A 15974-nucleotide genomic window follows, 5' to 3' on the forward strand; every position below is an offset into this window, starting at 1 on the left:
GACAATTGTCCGACTTGCCGCCTGTCTGTTGGCCACCGGGGAACGGGAGCTAAGTGCCCGGTTCCGGGTTAGGTGACCGCACAGGGACCCATTTGGTGACCCAGTTCGTATTGATTTCGGCACTGGCAGCCCCCATCATCCACCTCCATCGCCTCATCACATGTCCGCAGTGCGAGCAAGGCACAAACCGTTGGCTTTTATTGTTTGCCAGCCGATGGCCGGAGAATTCCCCAAAGTCAGGCGACGGAGTTCAGTTCCCATCGAGATGGAGTCTCCGATAAGCTCGCACCTATATAGCCCCAAATTGGGCTGTCAGCTGCCTGTAATTGTGTGAGTCGCACTGCACTGGAAGAAATTAGAATGGTATACAATCGTAGCTAAAATTTGGAGTAAGCTTAAGATGTATTTAATAAAATATGTTAACTTTACTTGAAGACTTAATAAAATAGGGATTTAAAGAAAACATTAAGGATTAAACAAACATTATTAAAAAATATTTCTGATATGTCGTTACAAAATTGAATCTATATAATCTAAGCTGTTTTTCGTATCTGTAATTTTTAAAGAAAACAATTCTTGAGAATTTTCATTGAATTTACTTAATATTTTATAAGTTAATTATTATTTAAGATAAAGAACTTTACAAAATATATTAAGGCTATATTTTTTTTTCAAAACAAACATTGTAATTAAATTTATAAAATATTTAATTGCTTTGTTTTTAAAGAAAAATACTTTTCTATCAAAATTTTCATATCTACAATATTTAAATCAATTTGTTGCTGTTATATGAGCATTTTTTGAAAACATTTTCAAATCCATTAGACTTTTTTTCCGTGTGTGCTTGTGTTGCGGTTAAATAGGAACTGCGCCAACTTATAACGCAGCCAACTTCCACTTCCGTTTCCGCCGCTGCCCAGGCGAAGGGCATTCACCCACCCAGCCACCCAAAGAACCCCCCTTTCGGTTCGCCGTCCATGTCCTTTTTTCAAGTCCTGCCCTTTGGCATTCGCCGAAACTATTAAATCACATTTTACGAGCGTTAAGTGCACAATTAAAAGCATTTTGTTAATGTGGAAAATGTGGCGCTGTCTTGGCTCGGACTTTCCGAAATCTACCCCCCTGTCCGCCGCCCCTGCATTGCACACTTTGCCACCCCCTCTGCCATTGTGATGTAATTAAATTTTCAGCTGGCAGGCCGCGCATTGCTTTGCTTTCACCTTGGGGCCACTTTTTTGGGCCATCTTACAGTTGGCAAAACATTGGATTTCGGGGACCTGAAGTGGGCATTATCCTCGAGGAGAGGGCGAGGGGGTGGCCATTATCCCGGGTCTCCTGTGTGTCCTTGCTGCGAGGAAAACAAACTAAATCGATTATGGTTTGATGTAAATTCCCTTTTTATGCCACCGGCCATTAGAAAGTTGTCTTGGGGCCAAAACTCCCAGATTGTTCTTTAATCTCGGCTTGAGCCAAAAATCGGATTATATGAACTAACGACGTCAAAAACTAAATGCAATTTACGGAGTTGAGGAGCGTCTATTAAATGTATTAATTAAAATCATGAGTTTGTTATTTGGAACTGCAATTACTAAAATTAAGCCGATTTGGGGCGATCTATTATTTAAAACTATTGGAAATTTGATTGGGGTTTTTTCTTTACAGATTATAAAGGCAAAACTACTCAAGATTTAAAAGATAACATTTTTTTCTTATATAATATAATATAATATAAACATATATACCTATAACAATTTTTGGACTAACTGGGAATTGAATTTTTGTAAATCTCTAACTTTGATGGGTCACCACCCCCTCTTTAAGGTCACCAAACCACCCCACCCCAATTTTTCCCATCTCCTTTATTAAGAGTAAAAGGCAAACTAAGTAAGTAATATGAGCCTTAGTAGGCGTGTAAAGTGCACACTTGATAAGAGGTGGTGGGTGGTGGTGGGTGATGGAATGCATGTCACTCACACCCTGCACCACCCTCTCAGCCCATCCACCCCTCGTTGCCCCTCCACCCCCTCACGCATTCGCCTAAGTGCGGAAGCATGTTCAAGTGTGTTGGAAAATGGAAAGCAATGTGTTACTTTATTTTCTGTTCCACCGATTTTTTATTCTATTTTTTTTTATTCTTATTTTGCTTGCTTTGCTCATCACTCGAGATGACGTCACGGGGGCTTAGCTGTGGGCGTGGTCGATTCGCGGGCGGTTGACATTTGATGGTTCAAAGTTGCGCTGTCCCCCTACTATTCAAAAAAAAAAAAGAAAAGCAGGAAGGAAGGGCAAAGGTAACAAGGCATTTGACATTAGGAGAAGTGCAGTTAAAAAGTATCTAATAAATATAAAACACCTAAAAATCTTTGCTTAAAAATGCGTAATTTATTTATTTTAAAGCCCAAAGGTGGTTAAAAAGTTTAAAAACTAAAAAAGGGTACGGAGATCTCAATAGTTTGTCGTTTAATATGATATCTTAAAATAAATAAACCTCTTTTATTAAAATATTTTTTGATGTAAATTTTTATTTAATTAAAAAAATAACTTTAGCACATATTGAATTTTTCCATATATGGGCTGAATTTGAAATAGTATTTTTTAATATTTTTGGACTAATATTTTCCTTTAAAATAATTTTAATGACTAAGTATAGCATAGATAAGATAAATAATGCTCTTTTTTACTCATATTAACAAGAAATAAATTCAAAAAAAGTAAGAATATTTTTGGTGCATAGAACCCTTCACTATTTTTAGAGATATATTTGGAAACCTTTTTTCGCTGCTTCAGGATGGAGATGTTAGACTTTCGATCCGCCCTCGCTGCAGCTGCAACGGAGGCATACATAGCCTCAAGTTCCGCTCGCCTCGACTTCTGCTCGTCCTTCTGCTTTTTGCGAATATGGCGGAGCTTCCGGCGTTGTCCTGATGGCCTGCTGTGTCCTTTGATATTCGTGGATGGGGCGTCCGGACAAAAGGAGGAGGGCTCCATATCCATGGCGCTTTAAAGGCGAAACATTTAGTTTGTTGCATGTTTGGACATGTTGCTCGCTGTTCGCTGCTCGCTGTACGTGACATTTTGCGGAAATGGAAATTGAACTCGGCTGGAAGGCAGCGGCGAAAAGGACATGGGCGGCAGGATTCGCCGGGGATAAGGCCAGAGATGAAGATGGCAGCGATTTCTTATAATTTGCATTGAAGTTTTGATTCCCACAAAGGGAGCAGCAAAGCGGAAATAGACGAGGCAACCCAAATGCACGCCCCCAAGGAAATCGACGAGATATGTGGAAAACAAAGCTCCAAATCAAAGGGATATGATATTTTAACATGTGTGTGCATTTGAAATATATGTCTTTAAATTATTAAACATATTCCTATGGATTCCTAAATGTTTTACAAATTTCAGCTGATTTAATTATTTTAAAAAACTATTTTCTTTGTTTCCTTCTCCAAAGAACACGACTAAATAATTAAATTTAAATCTCTGAAGTTATACGAACAACTTTCTGCCATGAAATTTCATTAGAGCCATATTTGTGCAAAAAGTTTCGACAACTAATTTCAAGGTCTTCCTGTTATTCCTTCCACCCAAAAAATAAAAAAATGCTCGAGGACATAGAGAATAGCAGCAGAATAAAAGCAAATTAAAGTTTGCCCTTGCCGGACATCGTCAAAAGGTAAGTTTATGTGCAATCACGGATTGCCATAAAGCGTCTAAGTAATGAAGGAGTCACAGGATGATTTTAATCGAAGGGATCAGGCGGCACACGACCCAAGGAAAGCGTATCCAATTCGTTTTCCGGCCAGGTTAGTGCTGCCAAGGCGAAGATAACTGAGTCTAAATAAAATTTGAGTTCTTAAAAAAGTAGCTAAAAAATCTATAAAAATAACTATCTCTTCGAAATGTCAATAGATAAGTTTTACTGTCCAAAAAACTGCCCTTAAAATAGCTAAGGTATTTTATAACCTGTACAAATATCCCTAAGTTTATTAAACAAAATAGGTATCTTTTAAAATATCTATAGGCGTTGACAAAAAAATTGAACTGTGAAAACAAACATCGAAATATTTTAAATTTAATGCAAAACATAATAAATTAAATGATTTAATTTGCAAATTAAAAAAAAAGGTTAAAAAACTAGATACGATGATATTTCTGTTTGCTTTAAACCTTTTTCGTTATAAAAAAAATTGCATCTTAAATCAAAGTGAAAAATAGTTTATGAAATATATTTGTTCAATTTAATGTTGTATTATATTTCAAATGAATAAAAACTGCAATGGGTGAAAAACAGCGAAAAATATTTAAGTTGAGTATGAAATGCTTTAAGCCGTGTTTCTAATCAGTGAATAAAAATGTTAAATGAATAATATGGAGTGGAAAGATCTTGCAATGGAATATGTATAGCACTATAAAACTGTATCTTCATCTTGAAAATATATTTGCTATTTTTTTCCGAGTCACAAAACAGATAGATTTGCACCTCTAGTGCAGGGCCTTCGTCCGCTTTCCCGACTCTGGATTTTCGTGCTTTTCTTTTTGCTCGTCAGCTACTGCTGGTATTCCTGGGTTTTCTGTTATTTCTGCTGTTCGTGTCTGGATTGTCCGGCGGTGGCTAAGTCTTAAGACCCATAAAACCCATGTAGCATAACTAATAGGTCTTTGGCCAGAGAGTTTTGTTTATTCTTTGCTCCGGCTTGCTTAGCAATGCTTTTCTTTTCCTTTCTTTGCTTTTCCGCTTTCCCCCCCTCGATTGCAGTTCAATGCACGAGCGTTGAAATTGTTTTCATTATTTCATTTCATTTGGCCGGTGCCATGTGCACCTGTGAGTTATTGGCCAGGAATCGAGCCGTGGATTAAAGCCGAGCTGGAAAGACCCGGGAAAACCCTGGGAAAACACCAGCCTCCCAACCCCCAGCACCACCCCTCTTTAGTGCCTGCTGTGGCAAAAAGTATGAGCCATTAAATAAATACCCGCTCCAATCTGAAAGGGCAAAGAAAACGCGCTGCGGAAAGCGTAGCGAAATAAAAAAAAAAAGGAAAAAGAAAATACCCATAGTAAAATGGAAAAACGTCGCCAAAGAAGTTCAAATAAAAATGCATAATTCAAACTTAATGCAAACCATGCGTGAGTAACAGTGATGTTATGTAATCACGTGCAGCACAGCATGTGATTTCTTGTGAAAGTCCATACAATGTATCTCAAATATTTATTTCAAATATATTTTTTGAGTACAATATTTTATTAAAAAAATATTAGCTGTTCATTTTCTATACACAAATAAATATGCAACTTTGTTTTATAAATTGGTAAATGATTTAAACTGAGAGTCATTAAAGTATTTAATACATTTTGTAACCAATTTTATAACAGATATTAAAATTCAGTGAATTATTCACCAAGTGGTGATCACCGAACTGCGATTAATAGCATTTTTAAGCGATTAATGGATAACAAAATCCAAATTGGGCTCAAAAAATCACCAAATCACTTTTCACCGTGATCCTCCACAAAAGGATTTTATCATCGGCAGAGAGGCACACACACACACACTCGCACCCACACCTGGGAGTGTTTAAATCAAATATTGGCAGGTGTACGTGCATGTAAGCCCTGAATTATGCATGTGTGCGTGTGCCTGCCGACCGGCGCTTGAGCATAAATAAAATAATTGCATATGTCGCGTGACGCAATTCACCTGTCCACCCACCGGGAAATAACCTCCTCACCCCAACTTCAATTTCCGGCGATTTTCCCCAAGTATTTCGCATATTAAACATATGTACATATGGAATGTTCAGCATGATGAGCCGATTATTATAAAGAATGTTTAAAAATAACTAAATTGCATTCTAAATATCCTTCTAGTAAATGGTTGAATTTCCAATGAATCGAATAAAATGTCGGTCACACCAACTAGTTAAACAACCTGCATATTAATCATATGTATATATGGAATATCCAGCATGATGAGCCGATTGTTACTTAAGGAATATTTAAAAATTGCTGGGATGGTTTCATCTATAACATATTTTTGTAAAAAAAAATTTCCTTTGAATCAAATTAATCGTTGGTCACACTAACTGGTTAAGCAACCTGCTTTTAATTATCATCACACCAGTTGCGTTTAACTTAATTTGTGAACAACTGGAATTTATTTCAACTCAATAAATTTCAACGCCGCTTACCCGAAATGAAATAATACACGAAAAAAGCCCAAATGAATGCCACAATTAAAATTCATCGTGGGATTCTGGCCATCTATCATGGATCGGCGCATTGTCCTCGGCTGCATTTTCACATTTTCACAGCTTCCATTGGAATTTCGTGCATTGCCACTTGTCCCCCCTTATATATAGATATATATTTTTTAAACTCTTCGGAATTTTGCTCTTTCACAATATAATTTTTTTGTGCTAGCTACTTTCATTGTTCCGGCACCATGGGCATAATAAATAAGAGCGGAGGCAAGCCGCATAATCGACGCACACGGATGGCGGCACTCGAATGGAATGTATCGAAATTCGAATGTGTATTAAACACAGACGGTTCGTAAAGCGGCTTAAGTGGAAAAAACGCCAAATCGGTATCGGGATTGGTATAGGTTCCCACGTCACTTGACATCCGCTTTAGCAGCCAATTTATAGACCTGGGGACAAGCTTTATCCTGGTGCAAGACCCCGAAATCAACCGAAAAGGTGAAAAAGTTGAGTTGATCCAAGTTATTTATAAAAGTAATTAAGTAAAGTTTTAGCCACAGCAAAGGTTTTCCCTCACTATTTAGCAAAAACTATCTTATCAAAACAAACGCGCCAACTATACGGAATTTTAATTTAATTGCTCGCATAGGGCTTTGATGAATTTCCACCTGGCATGCAAATATACATTCATAACTCTCGGTTATTTAGCTTCAGTTAGTAATGCCCTCTGTACTCACTCCATCTCTTTCGGTTTGCCTGCTGCTGTCTCACTCATCCGGTCATTTGTTTGGCTCTCTGTCAGACAGCAGCTCATTTCTCTTAGTCGCTGCATGAAAATTCATTTGAAAATATGAGAAATGCATTCGCTAGCTTGCCCACCACACACATGCACTGCAAGAAAATATACCTCATTTATTATAGTAATATTGATATAGGAAATAATTTTTCTTGTATTTTAAAAATATTAATTTTCTTTTTCAATGTCTTACAAATAACATGTATCTTCGATACTGCCTAAAAAATATAATTGATATCACCTATAAAAGTGTCTGAAAGTATGCTGTGAAAAAAGTCTTGTTGCTTTTCCCAACGAGTCCATCAGCCTTTGGATTTAAAGTAAATTGGTGCATACTTTTAGGCTTCTTTTAAGTGATTTCTATAGCAACCTCGATAAATACTTTAAGTTAAAAAGTGGCTTAAAAAATATTATTCTTACATAGATTGAACCATTTTGAAAATGAGGAATGAGACTGGGGAGGAGATAATATTTTTCTCTGCATGGGTGGGCGATGGTGGCTTACTCGTGGGCTGTGCTCCAGTGGGTATGTTGACTTTGCCCAGAAGGTTCTGCTCTGGCATTCGCGATGGCATTCGGCTCCTTTATTTATTCAAGCAATTGCCACTGTCAACACAGCGCACATTGATAGGCCAATGATGAGGAGGGAAAGTGGGCAACTTGGCGGGGGAATAGAAATCGAAAATAAATTTTCAAACGACGACGATGAGGGAAATGGGAAATGGCGACAGCGATGGCAATGGCAACTTCTTGGCCATGCCTGTCTCCCCGCCTGCAATTGGACAATTCTATTTTTGTTTATCTTCGTCTGTTGCTGTGCAGCTCATTTTGTTCATTTACATTTCCCATTTTCCATTTCGCCAGTAAATGTTGTGCAAAGCAATAAAAGGGAATGTGAATGTGAATGGCGACAGGCGACAGGAGGCGCTGACACTTGCCGGGGATTGTCCCCGAGTCCTGTCTGTCCTATCCTGTCCCGTCCTGAAATTCAAGCGAAGATTCGTGGACTCGAGTTGGGTGGCCTACAATATGCTCAATGTCAATTTGAATGGGAAATGACTTGGCTCCAATTCGCAGAGTAGCGACTAGCGAGCATTCCCTGTTCTAAAGAATAATACAAGTAAAAGTTAGAAAATGCACACGGATTTTGAAAACGCTTCAAAATGGGTGAATTTTTTAAAGCGCCTACGGGCACACTAACACTTTTTGAATGGGCGTTATGGGAATCTCAAAAGTGTCATAAGGCCCACGGGCGTTTATCTTTTCGATATGACAAAAAACTTAACAGCTTTTAAAGTTAAAAAATGTACTAAAATACAAAAAAGTATATTTGTGTTTCCCATTATAATAATATACATACTTACCATAGGGTATCGGCCATCGAACAAAGCCTTAAAAAGACTCTTACCGAACTCAAGTGGAACCCTGCAAATTACTGCAAATCCACTTATTCATTGCCCAAATGAAAACGGAAAATGTGCTTTTTTTATGTCTGGAGGGTTCTTATGGAGTTATGCAAACCATATCTATATTTTCGGCTGCCAGTGACATGCATAAATTAACGTTCTTTAAAGACCAGCGAATATTGCAGGGCGGGAAAGTCGGAGAAAGCTGAAAAGAAAAGATGCCCGGGAAAGTATGCAGCAAGATTTGCCGGCCTGCCATTTACGCAAATAAATGCGCCAAACTTTTACCCGGAAAAACTAGAAAAAAAGTGAAGAGAGAAAGGGGAACGGAAGGCAAGTGAAATCAACAAGGAGCTAACAGAAAGTCCGAATATCCAAATCCGAATCCAAGTCCAAAGTTGCCGTCTGAGCCAACTACTTAGCGTCAGCGACAGGCGCTCCGTTGCCACCCCCATTTCTCACTTTTTCCCCTAGAAGCATCCGCCCAGTATAAGCAATTACACGGAGAAAAAATACACGAGATTTGTGGACTTAAATATATACTAGGATTAAGTTGGCCATTATCATGGGCATTGGTTTTCAAGATGGAGCCATAAATGGAATTAAATAATACTTAAAATGAATGTCAACATAATATATGTCTTGATATCTTAAGATATTCATATTATACATTATATTTAAATATATCAAAAAATGAAATATAATAATTTGATCTTAATTAACACTACGTTTTTTCTCTGTACTATTAAATTCTTAGGGGGCTGGGATGTTGAGTGGCCTTGGAATGGCGCTAAGCGTTGCCTGAAATGGTGTGCGCCATTTTGTTTTAAATATATAAACACGATAAATATAAAAATAAAAATAAGAAAAACGAGGGAGGCTAAAGCGCGGCCAAATGTTTGGGCAGTAAAAATTGTTTACGACCACTAAAGGGAAACCGCGGAACACGACACAACAAGGACATCAGGCACAGGCTTTCCGCCCACACTACACCACCCCAAAACCCCCACCCCCTTCGTTGAACTTGTGGAAAATTCCCCAACACCCTCGGAAACCGCAGGTCACCATATTGCCAATGTTTATGGGGCTGCCTGACAATTTTATGCTCATGCCCAGCGATGGCCAGGCTATTTGGAATCTTTTTCAATCCATCCCGTCCAAGTGGCACTTAAACCGGCCATGATTCAATTTTAAGAGCGGTACGACTTCAAGTCCAAAACAAAGTTTAAGCTTAACCACATTTTTGTGGAGCCACTCCTGTCTGCTTACCCAAAATCCATCAAAAAGGGTACTCAAGTCGTGTGTAAACAACAAGAGGGACACAAATATCAATGAATTTTAGATTGTTTAAGGTATACGTTTAAGGTATACATTTGTTGGGATTTATAACAACATGTTTAATGACCAAGACCATGAGGTATAAATATCAATGAATTGAAGATTTAATTCAGATTTGTTATTTTATTTAAATATTTATGGTAGGTACACTTCATTTTGGGATTTTTAAGACCATCTTTAAGGTCCCAATATCACAAATACTAATGATTGTATAAGATATGTACTTATGGGATGAGCATTTTTTGGAATTTACAAGAAAATGCTTGGTTTTCTAAAAACATATATATATATATTTAATATTGTATTACACTTTTATTAAAGGTATGAAAACTTTTCCTAAATTTCATACTTTTTAGTTTACACGTTAGGACATTTGAAAGATAGAACATAGAACATATTTTTGTGTCAAACCTCTTTTGCTGCCGGTTTATCCTCCCGTTTTTTAAGGACCCTATTTCAATTAATGGTAACACATTACATGATTAAAAAACAGTTTTCAAAACCCAATTCCTTTTATTTACAAAGTGTTTTCGGTCCAGTTTACACAATCTTTAGAAAATTGAAGCCATTACTTCTCTTATAAACCTTTAAATTTAGATCAAATTGCTTGCGCTGACTTTCAGTCAGAACGCACCAAACACGAGCTGCCTTGTTCAATAGATCAGGGCCCGACAAATGAGAATTTAGTGATTGAAACTTGCGCATAAAATGAATATAGGCCACCGCTGAGCCCAAAGGACTTTTGTGGCGAATCTTTAGCACAGGACTCGGTTTCTTCTTAACCAGGCGCTTGATGGACTTGGATATCTTCCTTTCCTTCTGGTTCCTGGACTCCCTCTCACGGGCATAAGGAGAGCGAACTGGATCGCGTTTCTCCAGTTCAGATTTTCCGGGGCTTTCCCCATGGGACTGACTCTCAAGCTCCTGAGGTGCACTCTTTATAACGGTCATAGTTTCTTTCTAACATACGTTTGTTAGGAACTGGTATATATTATTAAAAATTAAGATATTTCCTACTTACCGAATTTTTAAAGAGGGTCATATAGTTCCATTCTCTTGCTCCGAAACGTATCCCGTCCTGTGGGGAAATTCCGTAGAATCGCTTTTTGATCGATAAGTTCAGGGAGCCAGTTGTTTTACGAAGTGTCTTTCCTTTTTTTCCGTCCATATTTTGAATGTGTGTAAAAATAAATACAATTTGGTTTCCTGTGCACGACACTGTCTACACTTGAATACTAATGAGAATACTGGTTCTGATTGAGAAGCTGTTCTCCCAGCTATCTAGGATTTTTATTATTTTGTGTCGAATCATAGCGTCGAATCATAGAGTCGAATAATAGCAACTTTTTATTCTTTTACTCTTTTACGATTCTTAAAATTTTTTTAAAGTATTTCTGTTGTTTTTTATTGATGTTTAGGAAACCTAATATTTTCCGGACTTAAAACTTCGGCTGACCCCATGCCATTGTGAGGACTCTTAGGTTTTGCTGCTCGCAATCAAAGTAACTCAATTGGACCTGGGCCAACTTAACCTTGATCCGACTAAAAGGACCAAGACAAATTTGGCTGTCTAAAATGATTTTAATAACACTCCATAGTGGCTGTGGCGCCGCCCTTAACCCACCGTGGCCCACCGTAACCCGCCTTAACCCACTTTGGACCCAACTGGCCAGAGAGGAGAGCTCGTCTCAGTTCCGAATGGCTGCTTTATCTTCTGCCCCAGGAAGCCCTCCTTCTCCGCCTCCGCCTCCGTCTCCTCGTCTCCAGGAGGAAGGAGCAGCTCCCTTTTGGCCAGCTAATCCGATAGCGGGAATATCGGTCTGGCAGGGGCCAAAGTGCCGGGCAGGTAGGTCTCCTGCCTAAAATTATGCAATGCCCAGGCTTTAAAGTAGATTACACGAAATTTGCACACGAAGGCACAGAAGCCCACGACGGGCATTAATCACGGAAGAAAACCCCCCTAACCATCTAAAAATATTCCAAGAAAACCTCCTATTGTGTGTGTGTTTTTAAATAGTTGGCCACGCCCACTGGCAGCAGGAGAAAGGCGAAATGGGGAAATGGCGGAAGGGGGCACATGAGCAAATAAATTGCCAACGTGCCGGAATGCAACGAAAACCCTTTGGGTTTACGAGATTTTTCCATATTGCTTCTTTTGGCTCCGGTTCTATTAGACTTTTGAAACTGGTTATGTTCCCCACGATGCTCTCCCACGAGGAAAAATGAAAAAATAATAGAACAACAGCGAAAACAAAGCCGGAAAATTAGCATAATTTTTCAATTGTCTTTTGGCAAGAGGCAAAGGCTTTAACTATCAACTTTGGCACTATTTTAAAGTGTATTATAGCTGTTATGGACAAGTATTAATAAATATAACAGCTGACGAGTAAGCTTTTAACCTCCTTTACATTACAACTTTTTGATTCCTATTACTCGTAATATTTTACAGGTTTTCTTTTCAAATTTAAACCAACTCCTAAGATCTTTTCCAACATATTTCTTATGGAAAACAATTATTTCCTTGCTGCATTCCATATTGCTTTTCTTGTTTCTGCGACGCCTTCTTCAATATTTCCTCTTTCCTTTTTTAAGCCCGCCACACAACCCTATAACCCAAGGGCTTTTCGCTTTTCCGATTCGCCAAATATTTTTCTTAAGCTCAAAGTGGAATGGCATAAATCATGTTCAATATTATTTCGCTTTTTATCCGTTCCGTTCCCTTTTTCGTCTTCGTTTTTCGCTTCGCATTGAGGTGGCCCGGGGTTAAATGATTTCATTTTGCGGAGGAGAGATGACAACCCTGGCAGGAGCTGAAAAGCAGCACTTGTTGCCCTGTTGATTTGATTTTATTGCCCAGGAAGCACAAGAAAAGTATTGAATATAACCGGGCGAGGGAGGGACGAGTGTGGAGATCAGGTTAAGCAAACATCCTTTGGCCAAAAGTGGGTGGTCGATGTCCTGGCCAAAGAAATTGCTTTTGCGGTGGGTTCTTCTGGCTCCGTCGTAATTACCAAAAATGCCGCAGGTCAACAACTCCGGCTTCCTTCTTCCTGTTCCTGGCACTTGGCATCACCGAATTACGAGCTGGCATTTAAGCAACACAACTAATTTATGTTAAAATTCCATTAGCCAGGCCAGGCCCAAAAAATATGCTCAGCAGGAGTGATTGGCTTTCCGTTGCGGGGCTGGAATGCCCAAAATCAATCACCAAGTGCCATCACGCACAGTGATGAATAGTCAGAAAATTCAGATTGGCCTCGGGGGCAATGCGAGTCCTCCACCGCGAAATCTGTTCCAGCCTTTTGGCTTTTACTTTGGTTAGGCGGAGGATTCTCTTCATCAGCGATACAACTCACTCTTGCATAGAACCTTGGAAATATTTTATAACTAACAATAGAACAGGCTTGAATATTTTGAGTTTTAAAAACATATTATCCAAGAAGCGAAGGCAAAAAAACCAGCCAATCGAGCATTCCATTCTTTTACCGGTCACTGTTTTTGAATGGGCCTTTCATACATTCTAGATAAATGGAGAAAAAAGTGCATGCTAGCAGGAAGACCTTTATTAAATATGGAATACTTTTGATTTTTGATTTATGTGTCAAACCTCTTTTGCTGCCGGTATATCCTCCCGTTTTTTAAGGACCCCATTTAAATTAATGGTAACACATTACGTGACTAAAAAACAGTTTTCAAAACCCAGTTCCTTTTATTTACAAAGTGCTTTCGGTCCAATTTACACAATTTTTAGAAAATTGTAGCCATTACTTCTCTTATAAACCTTTAAATTTAGATCAAATTGCTTGCGCTGACTTTCAGTCAGAACGCACCAAACACGAGCTGCCTTGTTCAATAGTTCAGGGCCCGACAAATGAGAATTTAGTGATTGAATCTTGCGCATAAAATGAATATAGGCCACCGCTGAGCCCAAAGGACTTTTGTCGCGAATCTTTAGCACAGGACTCGGTTTCTTCTTAACCAGGCGCTTGATGGACTTGGATATCTTCCTTTCCTTCTGGTTCCTGGACTCCCTTTCACGGGCATAAGGAGAGCGAACTGGATCGAGTTTCTTCAGCTCAGATTTTCCGGGGCTTTCCCCATGAGACTGACTCTCAAACTCCTGAGGAGCACTCTTTGTAACGGTCATAGGTTCTTTCTAACATACGTTTGTTAGTAATTGGTATATATTATTAAAAATTAAGATATTTCCTACTTACTGAATTTTTAAAGAGGGTCATATAGTTCCATTCTCTTGCTCCGAAACGTATCCCGTTCTGTGGGGAAATCCCGTAGGATCGCTTTTTTAATTCTGTCGATAAGTTCAGGGAGCCAGTTGTTTTACGAAGCGCTTTTCCACCTTTTTTCCGTCCATAGTTTAAATGTGTGTAAAAATAAAATTTGGTTTTCCGTATACGACAATGTCTACACTTGAATACTAATGAGAATACTGATTCTGATTGAGAAGCTTTTCTCCCAGCTACCTAAGATATTTTTTTTAGATCTTAAAAAAGGCTACTGTGAAATTGTTTACTATTCAATTGTCCGCCCTTAAAACTCCATGTTTTGGATGGCGTAGTAGTTCGTAGCTTAATTTCCCATCCATTCACATTCAAACCTGGAAATTTTTAAGTTGTGCCATTTTTCGCAAAAAAAGGTGATGTAACCCCTTACAAAAAATGCGAAATTTGGCCAAAAAATAAATTTTCCTTAAAGTGATGCGGATCGTTAGCATATCTAACAAGCTGTTCAAAACAGTCGTCCTTTTTACTGTGCGCCTTGATTTGGCCAAACTACGATTAAAAAAACCGTAAGGAAAAAAAGTATTTTTGACTAAAATCTGAGTCCCATTTATACGCCTTAAAAATTAGTTTTTTGGGTGCTATATTAGAAAAAAAAGGTCCAAATGGGGAATGCCATACCTCGTTGGAATCGTAGTTTAATTTCCAATCCATTGGCATTCAAGCCTGGCAATTTTTAATTTGTGCCATTTTTCGCAAAAATAGATGATGTAACCCCTTACAAAAAATGCGAAATCTGGCCAAAAAATAAATTTTCCTTAAAGTGAAGCGGATCGTTACATATCTAACAAGCTGTTCAAAACAGTCGTCCTTTTTACTGTGCGCCTTGATTTGACTAAACCTCGATCGAAAAGCCGCAAAAAATAGGTGTATTTTTGACCAAAAGCAAAATACCATTTTTAGGACCTAAAAATGCACTACGAAATAATATTTTTGACCAAAACTTAACTTCGGGTTTCCGAAGTAAATTTCTTTATTTTGTTTTATAGATTTATACGCTATTCCGTTTATGTTCCCGTTTAATCTTCGTGTTTTGTAAACATCTTGTATATAATTGAATAGTGAAATGTAAGATTTACAAGACATTGTTCGCTTCAAATTTACACATATTAATACGGCTAAAATTGAATAGTGTTTTTTATCCAGTCCTCACAACCCTAAAAAAATGGTAGATATTATTGTTTGAGTAAAGCTTTACATTTAGACAACTTTACCAAAGCGGCCTCTCAAATTGTTTGCGCTGGCTTCCATGCAGACGGCACCAAAGACGAGTTGCCTTGTTTAGTAGATCATTCGCCTTCAAATTGTTGTTCTTCCTCTGAAACTTGCGCATGAAATGAATATAGGCTACGGCGGAGCCCAGACGATGTGGGTCGAGGATCTTCAGCACAGGGCTGGGTCTCTTCTTGATGGACTTGGATGGCTTCCTTTTCTTCTTGATCCTGGACTCCCTCTCACGGGCACTGGGAGAGCGAACGGGAGTGCATTTCTCCCGCTCAGATTTACCGGGGTTTTCCCCAAGGGACTGACTTTCAAGCTCCTGAGGTGCACTTTTTGTAACGGTCACAGGATCCTATCAACTCACGTTTGTTAGTAATTGGTATATATTATTAAAAATTAAGATTTTTCCTACTTACTGAATTTTTAAAGAGGGTCATATAGTTCCATTCTCTTGCTCCGAAACGTATCCCGTTCTGTGGGGAAATCCCGTAGAATCGCTTTTTATCTTGGCTCGATAAGTTCAGGGAGCCAGTTGTTTTACGAAGTGTGTTTCCATCTTTTTTTCCATCCATAGTTTTAATGTGTGTAACAATACAATTTGGTTTCCCGTACACGAAATGTCTACACTTGAATACTAATGAGAATACTGATTCTGATTGAGAAGCTGTTCTCCGAGCTATCTAGGATTTGTATTATTTTGTGATTTATTAAAAATTT

General features: G+C 38.4%; 3 protein-coding genes across 4 annotated transcripts; all 3 read right to left on the reverse strand.

Moving 5' to 3' along the window:
* Positions 1 to 10231: 10231 nt before the first annotated feature.
* LOC119557497 (protamine-like protein 99C) lies at positions 10232 to 10975 on the reverse strand. Of its 2 annotated transcripts, none has more exons than XM_037870269.1 (2): positions 10760 to 10975; positions 10232 to 10694 (listed from the first exon to the last, which is right to left on the reverse strand). In XM_037870269.1, exon 2 carries the CDS (start codon positions 10687 to 10689, stop codon positions 10279 to 10281), a length of 411 nt encoding a protein of 136 aa, XP_037726197.1. In that variant the 5' UTR covers positions 10690 to 10694; positions 10760 to 10975; the 3' UTR covers positions 10232 to 10278. The 2 variants fall into 2 exon arrangements, with proteins under 2 accessions (XP_037726197.1, XP_037726196.1); XM_037870268.1 differs by having other exon boundaries at positions 10232 to 10698.
* Positions 10976 to 13425: 2450 nt separating this feature from the next.
* LOC119557572 (protamine-like protein 99C) lies at positions 13426 to 14171 on the reverse strand. The gene is made up of 2 exons (XM_037870367.1): positions 13956 to 14171; positions 13426 to 13894 (listed from the first exon to the last, which is right to left on the reverse strand). Exons 1-2 carry the CDS (start codon positions 13974 to 13976, stop codon positions 13475 to 13477), a joined length of 441 nt encoding a protein of 146 aa, XP_037726295.1. The 5' UTR covers positions 13977 to 14171; the 3' UTR covers positions 13426 to 13474.
* Positions 14172 to 15053: 882 nt separating this feature from the next.
* On the reverse strand, positions 15054 to 15893 carry LOC119557631 (protamine-like protein 99C). Its single transcript, XM_037870461.1, has 3 exons — positions 15674 to 15893; positions 15251 to 15609; positions 15054 to 15193 (listed from the first exon to the last, which is right to left on the reverse strand). The coding sequence occupies exons 1-3, from the start codon at positions 15827 to 15829 to the stop codon at positions 15175 to 15177; spliced, it is 534 nt and encodes a 177-aa protein (XP_037726389.1). The 5' UTR covers positions 15830 to 15893; the 3' UTR covers positions 15054 to 15174.
* Positions 15894 to 15974: the final 81 nt, after the last annotated feature.

This window comes from Drosophila subpulchrella, chromosome X (genome assembly GCF_014743375.2).
Source record: "Drosophila subpulchrella strain 33 F10 #4 breed RU33 chromosome X, RU_Dsub_v1.1 Primary Assembly, whole genome shotgun sequence".
Lineage (NCBI taxonomy): Eukaryota > Metazoa > Arthropoda > Insecta > Diptera > Drosophilidae > Drosophila > Drosophila subpulchrella.